At 42.9% G+C, this 17,359-nt stretch overlaps 1 protein-coding gene across 1 annotated transcript in view; it reads left to right on the forward strand.

The window, feature by feature from the left end:
- LOC129815657 (cilia- and flagella-associated protein 100-like) overlaps positions 1-16,567 on the forward strand; it is a 41,313-nt gene extending 24,746 nt beyond the window's left edge. The window contains exons 8-15 of the mRNA XM_055869653.1: positions 8,619-8,833; positions 9,245-9,341; positions 12,688-12,730; positions 14,415-14,569; positions 14,875-15,010; positions 15,266-15,468; positions 15,763-15,856; positions 16,144-16,567. Coding sequence (XP_055725628.1) covers positions 8,619-8,833; positions 9,245-9,341; positions 12,688-12,730; positions 14,415-14,569; positions 14,875-15,010; positions 15,266-15,468; positions 15,763-15,856; positions 16,144-16,257 — 1,057 coding nt within the window. The 3' untranslated portion in view covers positions 16,258-16,567. The remainder of the gene's footprint in view (positions 1-8,618; positions 8,834-9,244; positions 9,342-12,687; positions 12,731-14,414; positions 14,570-14,874; positions 15,011-15,265; positions 15,469-15,762; positions 15,857-16,143) is intronic.
- The last annotated feature ends 792 nt before the right edge of the window (positions 16,568-17,359 follow it).

Raw genomic sequence — 17,359 nt, forward strand, 5'->3', positions numbered from 1 at the left:
GTGACCATTAAAAGGTGGGTAACACACAGCATTACAGCTAAGATGGTGGGTAACACACAGAGCACTACAGCTAATATGGTGACCATTAAGAGGTGGGTAACGCACAGAGCATTACAGCTAATATGGTGACCATTAAAAGGTGGGTAACACACAGCATTACAGCTAAGATGGTGGGTAACACACAGAGCACTACAGCTAATATGGTGACCATTAAGAGGTGGGTAACACACAGAGCATTACAGCTACGATGGTGGGTAACACACAGAGCATTACAGCTAATATGGTGACCATTAAAATGTGGGTAACACACAGCATTACAGCTAAGATGGTGGGTAACACACAGAGCATTACAGCTAATGTGGTGAACATTAAAAGGTGGGTAACACATAGAGCATTACAGCTAAGATGGTGGGTTACACACAGAGCATTACAGCAAGTATGGTGACCATTAAGAGGTGGGTAACACACAGAGCATTACAGCTAAGATGGTGGGTAACACACATAGCATTACAGCTAAGATGGTGGGTAACAAACAGAGAATTACAGCTAATATGGTGATCATTAAAAGATGGGTAACACACAGAGCATTACAGCTAATATGGTGGGTAACACACAGAGCATTACAGCTAATAAGGTGACCATTAAAATGTGGGTAACACACAGCATTACAGCTAAGATGGTGGGTAAAACACAGAGCATTACAGCTAATATGGTGAACATTAAAAGGTGGGTAACACATAGAGCATTACAGCTAAGATGGTGGGTTACACAAAGAACATTACAACTAATATGGTGACCATTAAGAGGTGGGTAACACACAGAGCATTACAGCTAAGATGGTGAGCATTAAGAGGTGGGAAACACACAGAGCATTACAGCTAATATGGTGGGTAACACACAGATCATTAGAGCTAATATGGTAACCATTAAAAGGTGGGTAACACACAGCATTACAGCTAAGATGGTGGGTAAAACACAGAGCATTACAGCTAAGATGGTAAGCATTAAGAGGTGGGTAACACACATAGCATTACAGCTAATATGGGGAGCATTAAGATGTGGGTAACACACATAGCATTACAGCTAAGATGGTGACCATTAAGAGGTGGGTAACACACAGAGCATTACAGCTAATATGGTGACCATTAAGAGGTGGGTAACGCACAGAGCATTACAGCTAATATGGTGAGCATTAAGAGGTGGGTAACACACAAAGCATTACTGCTAAGATGGTGACCATTAAGAGGTGGGTAACGCACAGAGCATTACAGCTAATATGGTGACCATTAAGAGGTGGGTAACACACAGAGCATTACAGCTAAGATGGTGGGTAACACACAGAGCATTACAGCTAATATGGTGACCATTAAAAGTTGGGTAACACACAGAGCATTACAGCTAAGATGGTGAACATTAAAAGGTGGGTAACACATAGAGCATTACAGCTAAGTTGGTGGGTTACACACAGAGCATTACAGCTAATATGGTGACCATTAAAAGATGGGTAACACACAGAGCATTACAGCTAAGATGGTGAACATTAAAAGGTGGGTAACACACAGAGCATTACAGCTAATATGGTGATCATTAAGAGGTGGGTAACACACAGAGCATTACAGCTAAGATGGTGGGTAACACACATAGCATTACAGCTAAGATGGTGGGTAACAAACAGAGAATTACAGCTAATATGGTGATCATTAAAAGATGGGTAACACACAGAGCATTACAGCTAATATGGTGGGTAACACACAGAGCATTACAGCTAATAAGGTGACCATTAAAATGTGGGTAACACACAGCATTACAGCTAAGATGGTGGGTAAAACACAGAGCATTACAGCTAATATGGTGAACATTAAAAGGTGGGTAACACATAGAGCATTACAGCTAAGATGGTGGGTTACACAAAGAACATTACAACTAATATGGTGACCATTAAGAGGTGGGTAACACACAGAGCATTACAGCTAAGATGGTGAGCATTAAGAGGTGGGAAACACACAGAGCATTACAGCTAATATGGTGGGTAACACACAGATCATTAGAGCTAATATGGTAACCATTAAAAGGTGGGTAACACACAGCATTACAGCTAAGATGGTGGGTAAAACACAGAGCATTACAGCTAAGATGGTAAGCATTAAGAGGTGGGTAACACACATAGCATTACAGCTAATATGGGGAGCATTAAGATGTGGGTAACACACATAGCATTACAGCTAAGATGGTGACCATTAAGAGGTGGGTAACACACAGAGCATTACAGCTAATATGGTGACCATTAAGAGGTGGGTAACGCACAGAGCATTACAGCTAATATGGTGAGCATTAAGAGGTGGGTAACACACAAAGCATTACTGCTAAGATGGTGACCATTAAGAGGTGGGTAACGCACAGAGCATTACAGCTAATATGGTGACCATTAAGAGGTGGGTAACACACAGAGCATTACAGCTAAGATGGTGGGTAACACACAGAGCATTACAGCTAATATGGTGACCATTAAAAGTTGGGTAACACACAGAGCATTACAGCTAAGATGGTGAACATTAAAAGGTGGGTAACACATAGAGCATTACAGCTAAGTTGGTGGGTTACACACAGAGCATTACAGCTAATATGGTGACCATTAAAAGATGGGTAACACACAGAGCATTACAGCTAAGATGGTGAACATTAAAAGGTGGGTAACACACAGAGCATTACAGCTAATATGGTGATCATTAAGAGGTGGGTAACACACATAGCATTACAGCTAATATGGTGACCATTAAAATGTGGGTAACACACAGCATTACAGCTAAGATGGTGGGTAACACACAGAGCATTACAGCTAATGTGGTGAACATTAAAAGGTGGGTAACACATAGAGCATTACAGCTAAGATGGTGGGTTACACACAGAGCATTACAGCTAGTATGGTGACCATTAAGAGGTGGGTAACACACAGAGCATTACAGCTAAGATGGTGGGTAACACACAGAGCATTACAGCTAATAAGGTGACCATTAAAATGTGGGTAACACACAGCATTACAGCTAAGATGGTGGGTAAAACACAGAGCATTACAGCTAATATGGTGAACATTAAAAGGTGGGTAACACATAGAGCATTACAGCTAAGATGGTGACCATTAAGAGGTGGGTAACACACAGAGCATTACAGCTAAGATGGTGAGCATTAAGAGGTGGGAAACACACAGAGCATTACAGCTAATATGGTGGGTAACACACAGATCATTAGAGCTAATATGGTAACCATTAAAAGGTGGGTAACACACAGCATTACAGCTAAGATGGTGGGTAAAACACAGAGCATTACAGCTAAGATGGTGAACATTAAAAGGTGGGTAACACACAGAGCATTACAGCTAAGATGGTGGGTAACACACAGAGCATTACAGCTAATATGGTGACCATTAAAAGTTGGGTAACACACATAGCATTACAGCTAAGATGGTGAACATTAAAAGGTGGGTAACACACAGAGCATTACAGCTAAGATGGTGGTTAACACACATAGCATTACAGCTAAGATGGTGGGTAACAAACAGAGCATTACAGCTAAGATTGTGACCATTAAAAGGTGGGTAGCACACAGAGCATTACAGCTTCGATGGTGGGTAAAACACAGAGCATTACAGCTAAGATGGTGAGCATTAAGACGTGGGTAACACACAGAGCATTACAGCTAAGATGGTGAGCATTAAGAGGTTGGTAACACACAGAGCATTACAACTAAGATGGTGAGAATTAAGAGGTGGGTAACACACAGAGCATTACAACTAAGATGTTGACCATTAAAAGGTGGGTAACGCACAGAGCATTACAGCTAATATGGTGACCATTAGGAGGTGGGTAACGCACAGTGCATTACAGCTAATATGGTGAGCATTAGGAGGTGGGTAACACACAGAGCATTACAGCTAAGATGGTGACCATTAAAAGGTGGGTAAAACAGAGCATTACAGCTAATATGGTGGGTAACACACAGAGCATTACAGCTAATATGGTGACCATTAAAAGGTGGGTAACACACAGCATTACAGCTAAGATGGTGGGTAACACACAGAGCACTACAGCTAATATGGTGACCATTAAGAGGTGGGTAACACACAGAGCATTACAGCTACGATGGTGGGTAACACACATAGCATTACAGCTAAGATGGTGGGTAACAAACAGAGAATTACAGCTAATATGGTGATCATTAAAAGATGGGTAACACACAGAGCATTACAGCTAAGATGGTGGGTAAAACACAGAGCATTACAGCTAATATGGTGAACATTAAAAGGTGGGTAACACATAGAGCATTACAGCTAAGATGGTGACCATTAAGAGGTGGGTAACACACAGAGCATTACAGCTACGATGGTGGGTAACACACAGAGCATTACAGCTAATATGGTGACCATTAAAATGTGGGTAACACACAGCATTACAGCTAAGATGGTGGGTAACACACAGAGCATTACAGCTAATGTGGTGAACATTAAAAGGTGGGTAACACATAGAGCATTACAGCTAAGATGGTGGGTTACACACAGAGCATTACAGCTAGTATGGTGACCATTAAGAGGTGGGTAACACACAGAGCATTACAGCTAAGATGGTGGGTAACACACATAGCATTACAGCTAAGATGGTGGGTAACAAACAGAGAATTACAGCTAATATGGTGATCATTAAAAGATGGGTAACACACAGAGCATTACAGCTAATATGGTGGGTAACACACAGAGCATTGCAGCTAATATGGTGACCATTAAAATGTGGGTAACACACAGCATTACAGCTAAGAAGGTGGGTAAAACACAGAGCATTACAGCTAATATGGTGAACATTAAAAGGTGGGTAACACATAGAGCATTACAGCTAAGATGGTGGGTTACACAAAGAGCATTACAGCTAATATGGTGACCATTAAGAGGTGGGTAACACACAGAGCATTACAGCTAAGATGGTGAGCATTAAGAGGTGGGAAACACACAGAGCATTACAGCTAATATGGTGGGTAACACAAAGATCATTAGAGCTAATATGGTAACCATTAAAAGGTGGGTAACACACAGCATTACAGCTAAGATGGTGGGTAAAACACAGAGCATTACAGCTAAGATGGTGAGCATTAAGAGGTGGGTAACACACGTAGCATTACAGCTAATATGGGGAGCATTAAGATGTGGGTAACACACATAGCATTACAGCTAAGATGGTGACCATTAAGAGGTGGGTAACACACAGAGCATTACAGCTAATATGGTGACCATTAAGAGGTGGGTAACGCACAGAGCATTACAGCTAATATGGTGAGCATTAAGAGGTGGGTAACACACAAAGCATTACTGCTAAGATGGTGACCATTAAGAGGTGGGTAACGCACAGAGCATTACAGCTAATATGGTGACCATTAAGAGGTGGGTAACACACAGAGCATTACAGCTAAGATGGTGGGTAACACACAGAGCATTACAGCTAATATGGTGACCATTAAAAGTTGGGTAACACACAGAGCATTACAGCTAAGATGGTGAACATTAAAAGGTGGGTAACACATAGAGCATTACAGCTAAGTTGATGGGTTACACACAGAGCATTACAGCTAATATGGTGACCATTAAAAGATGGGTAACACACAGAGCATTACAGCTAATATGGTGATCATTAAGAGGTGGGTAACACACATAGCATTACAGCTAAGATGGTGAGCATTAAGAGCTGGGTAACACAGAGAGCATTACAGCTAATATGGTGGGTAACACACAGAGCATTACAGCTAATATGTTGACCATTAAAAGGTGGGTAACACACAGAGCATTACAGCTAATATGTTGACCATTAAAAGGTGGGTAACACACATAGCATTACAGCTAAGATGGTGGGTAACACAAATAGCATTACATCTAAGATGGTGGGTAACACACAGAGCATTACAGCTAATATGGTTAACATTAAAAGGTGGGCAACACAGAGCATTACAGCTAATATGGTGATCATTAAGAGGTGGGTAACACACATAGCATTACAGCTAATATGGGGAGTATTAAGATGTGGGTAACACACATAGCATTACAGCTAAGATGGTGAGCATTAAAAGGTGGGTAACGCACAGTGCATTACAGCTAATAAGGTGAGCATTAGGAGGTGGGTAACAGACAGAGCACTACAGCTAATATGGTGACCATTAAGAGGTGGGTAACGCACAGTGCATTACAGCTAATATGGTGAGCATTAGGAGGTGGGTAACAGACAGAGCATTACAGCTAATATGGTGACCATTAAAAGGTGGGTAACGCACAGAGCATTACAGCTAATATGGTGACCATTAAGAGTTGGGTAACACACAGAGCATTACAGCAAAGATGGTGAACATTAAAAGGTGGGTAATACACAGAGCATGACAGCTAAGATGGTTAACAATAAAAGGTGGGTAACACACAGAGCATTACAGCTAATATGGTGAACATTAAAAGGTGGGTAACACACAGAGCATTACAGCTAAGATGGTGGGTAACACACAGAGCATTACAGCTAAGATGGTGGGTAACACACAGAGCATTACAGCTAATATGGTGACCATTAAAAGTTGGGTAACACACAGAGCATTACAGCTAAGATGGTGGGTTACACACAGAGCATTACAGCTAATATGGTGACCATTAAAAGGTGGGTAATACACAGAGCATGACAGCTAAGATGGTTAACAATAAAAGGTGGATAACACACAGAGCATTACAGCTAAGATGGTGAACATTAAGAGGTGGGTAACACACAGAGCATTACAGCTAATATGGTGACCATTAAAAGTTGGGTAACACACATAGCATTACAGCTAAGATGGTGAACATTAAAAGGTGGGTAACACACAGAGCATTACAGCTAAGATGGTGGTTAACACACATAGCATTACAGCTAAGATGGTGGGTAACAAACAGAGCATTACAGCTAAGATTGTGACCATTAAAAGGTGGGTAACACACAGAGCATTACATCTTCGATGGTGGGTAAAACATAGAGCATTACAGCTAAGATGGTGAGCATTAAGACGTGGGTAACACACAGAGCATTACAGCTAAGATGGTGACCATTAAAAGGTGGGTAACGCACAGAGCATTACAGCTAATATGGTGAGCATTAGGAGGTGGGAAACACACAGAGCATTACAGCTAAGATGGTGACCATTAAAAGGTGGGTAACGCACAGAGCATTACAGCTAATATGGTGACCATTAAGAGTTGGGTAACACACAGAGCATTACAGCTAAGATGGTGAACATTAAAAGGTGGGTAACACACAGAGCATTACAGCTAAGATGGTGACCATTAAAAGTTGGGTAACACACAGAGCATTACAGCTAAGATGGTGAACATTAAAAGGTGGGTAACACACAGAGCATTACAGCTAATATAGTGACTTTTAAAAGGTGGGTAACACACAGCATTACAGCTAATATGGTGAGCATGTAGAGGTGGGTAACACACAGAGCATTACAGCTAATATGGTGACCATTAAAAGGTGGGTAACACACAGCATTACAGCTAAGATGGTGGGTAAAACACAGAGCATTACAGTTAAGATGGTGAGCATTAAGAGGTGGGTAACACACAGAGCATTACAGCTAAGATGGTGACCATTAAGTGGTGGGTAACACAAAGAGCATTACAGCTAATATGGTGACCATTAAGAGGTGGGTAACGCACAGAGCATTACAGCTAATATGGTGACCATTAAGAGGTGGGTAACACACAGAGCATTACAGCTAAGATGGTGACCATTAAGAGGTGGGTAACGCACAGAGCATTACAGCTAATATGGTGACCATTAAGAGGTGGGTAACGCACAGAGCATTACAGCTAATATGGTGACCATTAAGAGGTGGGTAACGCACAGTGCATTACAGCTAATATGGTGAGCATTAAGAGGTGGGTAACACACAGAGCATTACAGCTAAGATGGTGACCATTAAAAGTTGGGTAACACACAGAGCATTACAGCTAAGATGGTGAGCATTAAGAGGTGGGTAACACACATAGCATTACAGCTAAGATGGTGAGCATTAAGAGGTGGGTAACACACATAGCATTACAGCTAAGATGGTGAGCATTAAGAGGTGGGTAACACACAGAGCATTACAGCTAAGATGGTGAGCATTAAGAGGTGGGTAACACACAGAGCATTACAGCTTAGATGGTGGGTTACACACAGAGCATTACAGCTAAGATGGTGAGCATTAAGAGGTGGGTAACACACAGAGAATTACAGCTAATATGGGGAGCATTAAGAGGTGGGTAACACACATAGCATTACAGCTAAGATGGTGAGCATTAAGAGGTGGGTAACACACAGAGCATTACAGCTAAGATGGTGAGCATTAAGAGGTGGGTAACACACAGAGAATTACAGCTAATATGGTGAGCATTAAGAGGTGGGTAACATACAGAGCATTACAACTAATATGGGCATTGCCTCCTACCTCAGTATAATATTGTAAATCAACTATAACATCAATGCATGATGTACGTGTATATCATGTATATCTCAAGAATGTGTGTCTGTGCACATGTTCATGCCTTCGTTCATTTGTGTGCGTGCGTGTGTGCTCTCCCACTGTAGTGACATCTCTAAATTTGAGGACATCATAAAGGAGTTCAAGATGCACAAGGAGTTCCTCTTCAAGCTGTCCCCTCTAGAGTGGCAAGAGGCACATAGGGCCAAGGGCAAGACCCTTAAACTCAAGTCTGCCACCAGGTCTGCCAACAAGTCTGCCACCAAGGACAAGCCCAAAGAGAAAGACAAAGATGAGAGGGCTACTCCGAAAATGCGTACTAGTATGTGTTCTTTCTTAGTGTTTGTTATAAAACATACAGGATGTGATGCTCTATTGTGTCTACACTAAAATTCCCTTTTTATAAGTCTCTCTCTCCCCCTCTGTCTCGCTATCTGTCTCTCTCTTCAACTCTGTCCCTCTAACTCTGTCTCTCTAACTCTGTCTCTCTAACTCTGTCTCTCTAACTCTGTCTCTCTAACTCTGTCTCTCTAACTCTGTCTCTCTAACTCTGTCTATCTCTCTGTTCATCTCTCTACCTATCTCTCTCTCTCTGTCTATGTCTCTCTCTTCCTTGCTCTCTCTCTCACACACACACACACACACACACACACACACACACACACACACACACACACACACACACACACACACACACACACACACACACACACACACACACACACACACACAGCTATGGACCGTAAGGGGTCCTTTGCGGACCGAGCGCTGCCACCGATCCGGGATGCAAGGAACCCCTCTAGACAGTCGACAAGTCGGAGTGACAAATTGTGAGTGTGTGTGTGCAAGTCATTATAAATAAGTGGAAGACGGCGCCGGAGAAGATGGCTGACGTTTTACGTGCTCCTAACCGATTGTGTTTTTATGTTTGTTCTTTTGCAATGTTTGTAACTTATTTTTTAACCTATTTTGTACATAATGTTGCTGCTACCGTCTCTTATGACCGAAAATAACTTCTGGACATCAGAACAGCGATTACTCACCACAAACTGGCAGAAGCTTTTTTTCCCTTTAACGAGTTTGACGTGAAGGACATACTGCTTTCGCAGGAACAGGCCCAAATCCCGGGCATTTGTGTGAAGAGACGACGGAGAAAAAGAGGACGGAGGTCGGGCTGCCTTCTCAGAATTCGTAGGCGATCGAATAAACCCCCCCTGTATTCCGTTCTACTAGCTAACATGCAATCATTGTAAAATAAAATCGTAGCCCTACGAGGAAGATTAAACGACCAACAGGACATTAAAAACAGTAATATCTCATGCTTCACGTAGTCGTGGCTCAACGATGACATTATCAACATACAGCTGGCTGGTTATACGCTGTATCAGCAGGATAGAACAGCGGCGTCTGATAAGACGAGGGTTGGCAGACTGCATATATGTAAACAACAGCTGATGCACGATATCTAAGGAAGACTCAAGGTTTTGCTCGCCTGAGTTAGTGTGGTCTACAGCTTATCATGAGATACTCTATCTACCTAGAGAGTTTTCATCTGTATTTTTCGGAGCTGTCTACATACCACCACAGACCGATGCTGGCACTAAGACCGCACTCAATGAGCTGTATTCCTCCATAAGCAAATAAGAAAATGCTCATCCAGAGGCGACACTCTTGTTGGCCGGGGACTTTAATGCAGGGAAACTTAAATCTGTTTTACCAAATTTCTATCAGCATATTAAGTGTGCAACCTAGAGGAGAAAAAAAAACTCTAGACTACCTTTACTCCACACACAGAGACACGTACAAAGCTCTCCCTCACCCTCCGTTTGTCAAATCTGAAAATTAAAGCAGGAAGCACCAGTGACTCGGTCAATAGAAAAGTGGTCAGATGAAGCAGATGCTAAGCTACAGGACTGTTTTGCTAGCACAGACTGGAATATGTTCCGGGATTCTTCTTATGGCATTGAGGAGTACACCACATCAGTCATTGGCTTCGTCAATAAGTGCATCAATGATGTCGTCCCCACAGTGACCGTACATACATACCCCAACCAGAAGCCATGGATTACAGGCAACATCAGCACTGAGCTAAAGGCTAGAACTGCCGCTTTCAAGGAGCGGGACTCTAACCAGGAAGCTTTTAAGAAATCTCGCTATGCCCTCCAACAAACCATCTAACAGGCAAAGTGTCAATACAGGACTAAGATCGAATTGGACTAGCTCCGACGTTCATCGGATGTGGCAGGGCTTGCAAACCATTACAGACTACAAAGGGAAGCACAGCCAAGAGCTGCCCAGTGACACAAGCCTACCAGACAAGATAAACTACCTCTATGCTCGCTTCGAGGCAAATAACACTGAAACATGCATGAGAGCACCAGCTGTTCCGGACGACTGTGTGATTACGCTCTCCGCAAGACCTTTGAACAGGTCAACATTCACAAGGCTGCGGATTACCAGGACGTGTAGTGCGAACATGCGCTGACCAACTGGCAAGTGTCTTCACTGACATTTTAAACCTCTCCCTGTCCGAGTCTGTAATACCAACAAAGTCCCTGTGCCCAAGTACACTAAGGTAACCTGCCTAAATGACTACCGACCCGTAGCACTCACATCTGTAGCCATGAAGTGCTTTGAAAGGCTGGTCATTGCTCACATCAACACCATTATCTCAGAAACCCTAGACCCACTCCAATTTGCATACTGCCCTAACAGATCCACAGATGATGCAATCTCTATTGCACTCCACACTGCCCTTTCCCACCTGGACAAAAGGAACACCTATGTGAGAATGCTATTCATTGACTACAGCTCAGCGTTCAACACCATAGTGCCCTCAAAGCTCATCAATAAGCTAAGGACCCTGGGACTAAACACCTCCCTCTGCAACTGGATCCTGGACTTCCTGACGGGCCGCCCCCGGGTGGTAAGGGTAGGTAACAAGACATCTGCCACGCTGATCCTCAACACAAGGACCCCTCAGGGGTGCGTGCTCTGTCCCCTCCTGTACACTCATGACTGCACGGCCAGGCACGACTCCAACACCATCATTAAGTTTGCCGATGAGAAAACAGTGGTAGGCCTGATCACCGACAACGATGAGACAGCCTATAGGGAGGTGGTCAGAGACCTGGCCGTGTGGTGCCAGGACAACAACCTCTCCCTCAACGTGATCAAGACAAAGGAGATGATTGTGGACTACAGGAAAAGGAGGACCGAGCATGCCCTCATTTTCATCAACAGGGCTGTAGTGGAGCAGGTTGAGAGCTTCAAGTTTCTTGGTGTCCACATCACCAACAAACTAACATGGTCCAAGCACACCAAGATGGTCATGAAGAGGGCACGACAAAACCTATTCCCTCTCAGGAGACTGAAAACATTTGGCATGGGTCCTCAGATCCTCAAAAGGTTCTACAGCTGCACCATCGAGAGCATCCTGACTGGTTGCATCACTGCCTGGTATGGCAACTGCTCGGCCTCCGACCGCAAGGTACTACAGAGGGTAGTGCGTACGGCCCAGTACATCACTGGGGCCAAGCTTCCTGCCATCCAGGACCTCTATACCAGGAGGTGTCAGAGGAAGCCCCTAAAAATTGTCAAAGACTCCAGCCACCCTAGTCCTAGACTGTTCTCTCTGCTACCACATGGCAAACGGTACCGGAGCGCCAAGTCTAGGTCCAAGAGGCTTCTAAACAGCTTCTACCCCCAAGCCATAAGACTCCTGAACATCTAATCAAATGGCTACCCAGACTATTTGCATTGCCCCCCCCCCCCTCCTTTACACCACTGCTACTCTCTGTTATTATCTATGCATAGTCACTTTAATAACTCTACCTACATGTACATATTACCTCAATTAACATTGACTCTGTACCAGTACCCCCTGTATATAGTCTCGCTATTGTTCTTTTACTGCTGCTCTTTAACTACTTGTTACTTTTATTTCTTATTCTTATTCATATATTTTTAACTGCATTGTTGGTTAGGGGCTTGTAAGTAAGCATTTCACTGAAAGGTCTACACCTGTTGTGTTTGGCGCATGTGACTATTACAATTTGATAAGAATTTGTTCTTAACTGACTGTGTAAATAAAGGTTAAATAAAATAAAAAATAAAAGTGATGACCATGTGATATGCTCTAATTGTTGCTATAGTGCTGAATTCCTGTCTTTTCAGGAACCCTGTGGCAGAGCTGAAGACTGACAGCTCTGAATATGAGGTTAGTTTCAACTTTAGAAGATCAGAATTACGCTGGAAGGCAACTGCTTTCTAGCAAATTTCAGCCATCGATAAGCTGACACCAGAATTTTATAAATGAGACGGTTTGAATAAAATGTAAATACAGCCTGAATATGACAGAACATGTAATGGGCTGGTTTTCTGGACACAGATTAAGCCCCAGGCCTAAAAAGCAAGCTCAATGGAGAATTGAAATACTATTTAAAATATCTCCATTACTTTCACATACATTCAGAGTAAGTATTCAGATATCTTTTATTTGATAAAAGTAGTTGAATATTTTACTGTATTTGGAAATACACTTGGAAAGTATTTGAAAACACTAATACATTGACTCAAATACACTCCCATGCATTTAACCCAGGTATTTTAAAATAGTGTTTGAAATAAGTATTTGAAAATACTCTCAAATATAATTTCGTAGACGATTTGGTTTTTAACACATAACCATTCAAATAATCAAATAGAAATAGTTTTGGGCTGTGTATTTGAAAATACTAAAATTGAATGCCAGATACACGAATACACATGTATTTGAACCCAGATCTACTTAAAATATCTTTACTCCACACTGAAAAAGGTGAAGGTTCTTAAATGGTTCTTCCTCAACTCTTAATGTTCCTTGGAGAACACTTGCCCGATAAAGAACCTTTGTGTTAAGTGTCGGTTTCTTGGCGTGGCATCTACGGTTTTTCAGAATTCTTGAAATGTACGGAAGCCTGCGGATGTCTCCCTTTCCTAGCACACAGCAAATTAGCCACTGATAACTACTGTTGCTTTTTCAGTGTAATATTTCTTGTGTTGATTCAGGAGTTTAATTAATACTGTAAAGAGTTCAATTGACTCTCAGTGGTGTAAAAGAACCCCAGTGTTGGTGTTAATAACCAGAGTTGGACCAAAACCACACCCATCATTATCATATTTCCAAGAATGCTCTATTGCAGGTAGATTTTTAGAATTGCTTGTTTCAATATCGGTTTTTGAATGTATATTGATTTATTAATTAATCTTATTCTACTCAAATATAAATAACAGATTTTTCTCATCTAATCCAATCTGTTACTTGGATTTACTGCACCCATTACTGAAATGATTATTCTAGTCTTCTCATATTCATTTAGTATTTCACTTGGTGAAGACCACAGTAATGAAAATGAATTAATGCAACAATAGTGTTTCTGTCACTAGCAAACACAGTCATGGGCGGTGCTCATAACTCTAAAATTCACTTGTAAGGCACCCTGGGAAATATGCAAATAAGGCTCAAGACCCTACAACAGAACTATGCAATTCCGGTCCTAGAGGGCCGAAACATTTCTGTTTTTTGTTTCTACCTGGAGTTTTGTATGGTTCTTCACATAACCATCTAATTTAAGTTTCTTCAGAGAACCTAAAATGGTTCCGCATATGGCATCGCTCTTAGAAACCTTATTTGGTTCCAACTTTAACCTTTATTTTTAAGAGAGCATGACTAGGATTAATCTGGGAAAACCAGCCCCAAATCTGACAATGCCAAACTCAAACCCCACTTCTCGCATCTAGGCCATCTAGCTTCCTGTTAAAGGATATCTTTCCCTTAAATGTTTTATAAACTTTACCCTTAGTTTTCCACTTACCCCGAAAGAAGTCTGTCACCTGTATGTGGTGTTTGTTGCCCCTTGCAGGAGGACCCGGAGCTGTACTTCAGGGACCCCAGGCAGCTGCTGGAGCTGCTGACAGAGCTGGAAGAGCAGAATCTCTCTCTGATCCAGAACTCCAGGGAGACCGAAGACGCCCAGGAGGAGTTCCGACAGGTCATGGACTACAACCGCAAGAAGATGTAAGAAAGGTCTGCAGGGGTCAGAGGTAGATAGAGAGGGAAGTGAGGGCCAAGTTGAAAGTGAATGTACACTACCATAGTTATTGTAGATAGGCTAGAACTCAATGGTATAGCAGAGTTGATCTCTACGTAATATGGGTGCTCGTACAGTCGGACTTCACTTATAAAAAGGAGGATGAGAAATGATGTTGACTGACATTGACAAGAGCAAGGTTTTATGTCAACACTCTACCCTCTATAGTTCCTTCTCTCTTTCCTCACTTGCATTTGTTTCTATTTGTGTGCACACATCCACCTCTCTGAAGGGAGGTGGAGACCAACCAGCTGACCCAGCAGATAGACATCATGACCCACACCATCCAGAGGGAGAGGGAACGGGCTGCCGAGCTGGAGCTGAGGGCCCGCCTCTTCAACTTTGGGAAGTACAAGTCGGACGACCAGGTAGGAAGAAAGTTGCTGATCTAAGGTCAGTTTAGAGCACATGGTTGATGTTAGGATTTTGGGAAAGTAAGCAGATCCTAGATCTGTGACTTCGGACAACTTTTACCCAAAGCAGGAAATGGGACAGGTCACTGGGAGTTACGCAGAGAATCAGAGGACATGCTAATACCAGTAGTGTGCCAGTCATTGGCCTTAATCACATAGATATTTCACGCTCTTGTTCTTTCTCCTTCTCTCTCTCCCTCTACTCTGAAGGAGGGTATGTTCGACTCCCTGGGCGTTAAGGTAGAGGAGGTGTACCGGGGCTGCGTGGGCGACAGCGAGGCCAACCTGAGCACGCTGCAGATGCTGAAGGCCATCGAGAGCCGCCTGGACGAGCTGCTCGAGAATGTGGAGATCGTTCCCAAGGAGCGGCTGGTGCTGGCCGAGAGGGCCACGGAAAAGGAGAGGAGGTTCAGGTACGCAAGCGCTGGAACGCAGCCTCGTAGGACCGTCAAATAGGCTAGTCACTTTGGCCCTATTCCATTTAAATCTCTAGGTCCTTAGGCTTTGCCTAGTTGCCTTTGGTTAGTTGATGCAGAGGACGAAACTCAGGTCTGTGCAATTGGACTTGGGCCCTGTTACATTTCATGTTCCATGTGGTAGCTGAGTACCAGAGCAGATCATTTTTTAGTTTGAAACGTATCTAGCTGTTTAGATTAATCTACCCTTTTCTTTCCCCCCTATAATCACTTCCTCCTTCCCTTCCCCAGGCTGCGTGATGAGAAGATGCATCAGGACAAGCAGCACCAGGAAGAGAGGCTAAAGAGGGCCCTGGAGAGAGCCCAGGCTGATGTCAAGAAAACAGTCAGTCACACAAACTGCCTCAATACTACACCATTACAATCCTATAGTACAAAATGATGAGCCAATTTCTGCCTGAAAATCAGTGTGTAACATTACGTTGTCATTAGATGCCTATAGGCTAAATGAGATATTGCATAACTAAGCCATTGGTTTAATTACCAAGTGGACTGTTCTAGTACAATACAATTGGGTAAATGTCATGAGTTAATTTCATATAATTGTACTAAAGAAACCATACCATTGTGTTCTCTTTATTTGCTGATGCTAACATAAGGCCTTTTCTCCAGACTGGCAAGAAACTGATGGCTAGATCACAGCGCCCTGCCCGCAAGCTGAAGACCAGCCAGGTGTATGACATCTCAGACAAGGAGAAAGATGAGCAGCTCTACTTCTTCATGTAAAGGGCCAAGTCACAACACGGCCCCATACACCACAACTGACCGGAACTCCTTTCATCTCCGTTTGGCCTATTGTGGGGCTGTGACTGATTCACTGTAAATACTGACTTTTTTAATAATTGGGTATGACGGGTATAAGTATGGCTTTTACAATGACCCTATTGGGCACTGGTAATGTCACATGATGGAATAGGGGAGCACGTGGACTTTGTTTTGGTGGAGAGGCAGATGGACAGTGCTCTCCCCACATATTTTATAGAATTAGATTATTTTAACATACAAGAATTAAATTACAATATTTTGTCAAACCATATTCTTCTTACACATCTATTGTGCTTCTTATTTACCTAATATGTGAATAGCAGTTATATGGACTGACTACTCTAGCCTCTTTGGGGAATTCAATAGGAACCTAAAATCTATATAAACAGTGAAAACAGGAGAGCCAGATATAAAAATCTAATTTATTTATAAAGCCCTTCTTACATCAGCTGATGTCACAAAGTGCTGTACAGAAACCCAACCTAAAACCCCAAACAGCAAGCAATGCTGGTGTAGAAGCACAGTGGCTAGGAAAAACTTCCTAGAAAGGCCAGAACCTAGGAAGAAACCTAGAGAGGAACCAGGCTATGAGGGGTGGCCAGTCCTCTTCTGACTGTGCCGGGTGGAGATTATAACAGAACATGGCCAAGATGTTCAAATGTTCATAGATGACCAGCAGGGTCAAATAATAATCACAGCGGTTATAGAGGTGCAACAGGTCAGCATCTCAGGAGTAAATGTATGTTGGCTTTTCATAGCCGATCATTCAGAGTATCTCCACCGCACCTGCTGTCTCTAGAAAGTTGAAAACAGCAGGTCTGGGACAAGGTAGCACGTCCAGTGAACAGGTCAGGGTTCCATAGCCGCAGGCAGAACAGTTGAAACTGTAACAGCAGCACGACCAGGTGGACTGGGGACAGCAAGGAGTCATCAGGCCAGGTAGTCCTGAGGCATGGACCTAGGGCTCAGGTCCTCCAAGAGAATTAGAGAGAGCATACTTAAATTCACACAGGACACCAGATAAGATAACAGACTGACCCTAGCCCCCCGACACAAACTATTG

This window comes from Salvelinus fontinalis, chromosome 18 (genome assembly GCF_029448725.1).
Source record: "Salvelinus fontinalis isolate EN_2023a chromosome 18, ASM2944872v1, whole genome shotgun sequence".
In the NCBI taxonomy this organism is placed as follows: Eukaryota; Metazoa; Chordata; class Actinopteri; order Salmoniformes; family Salmonidae; genus Salvelinus; species Salvelinus fontinalis.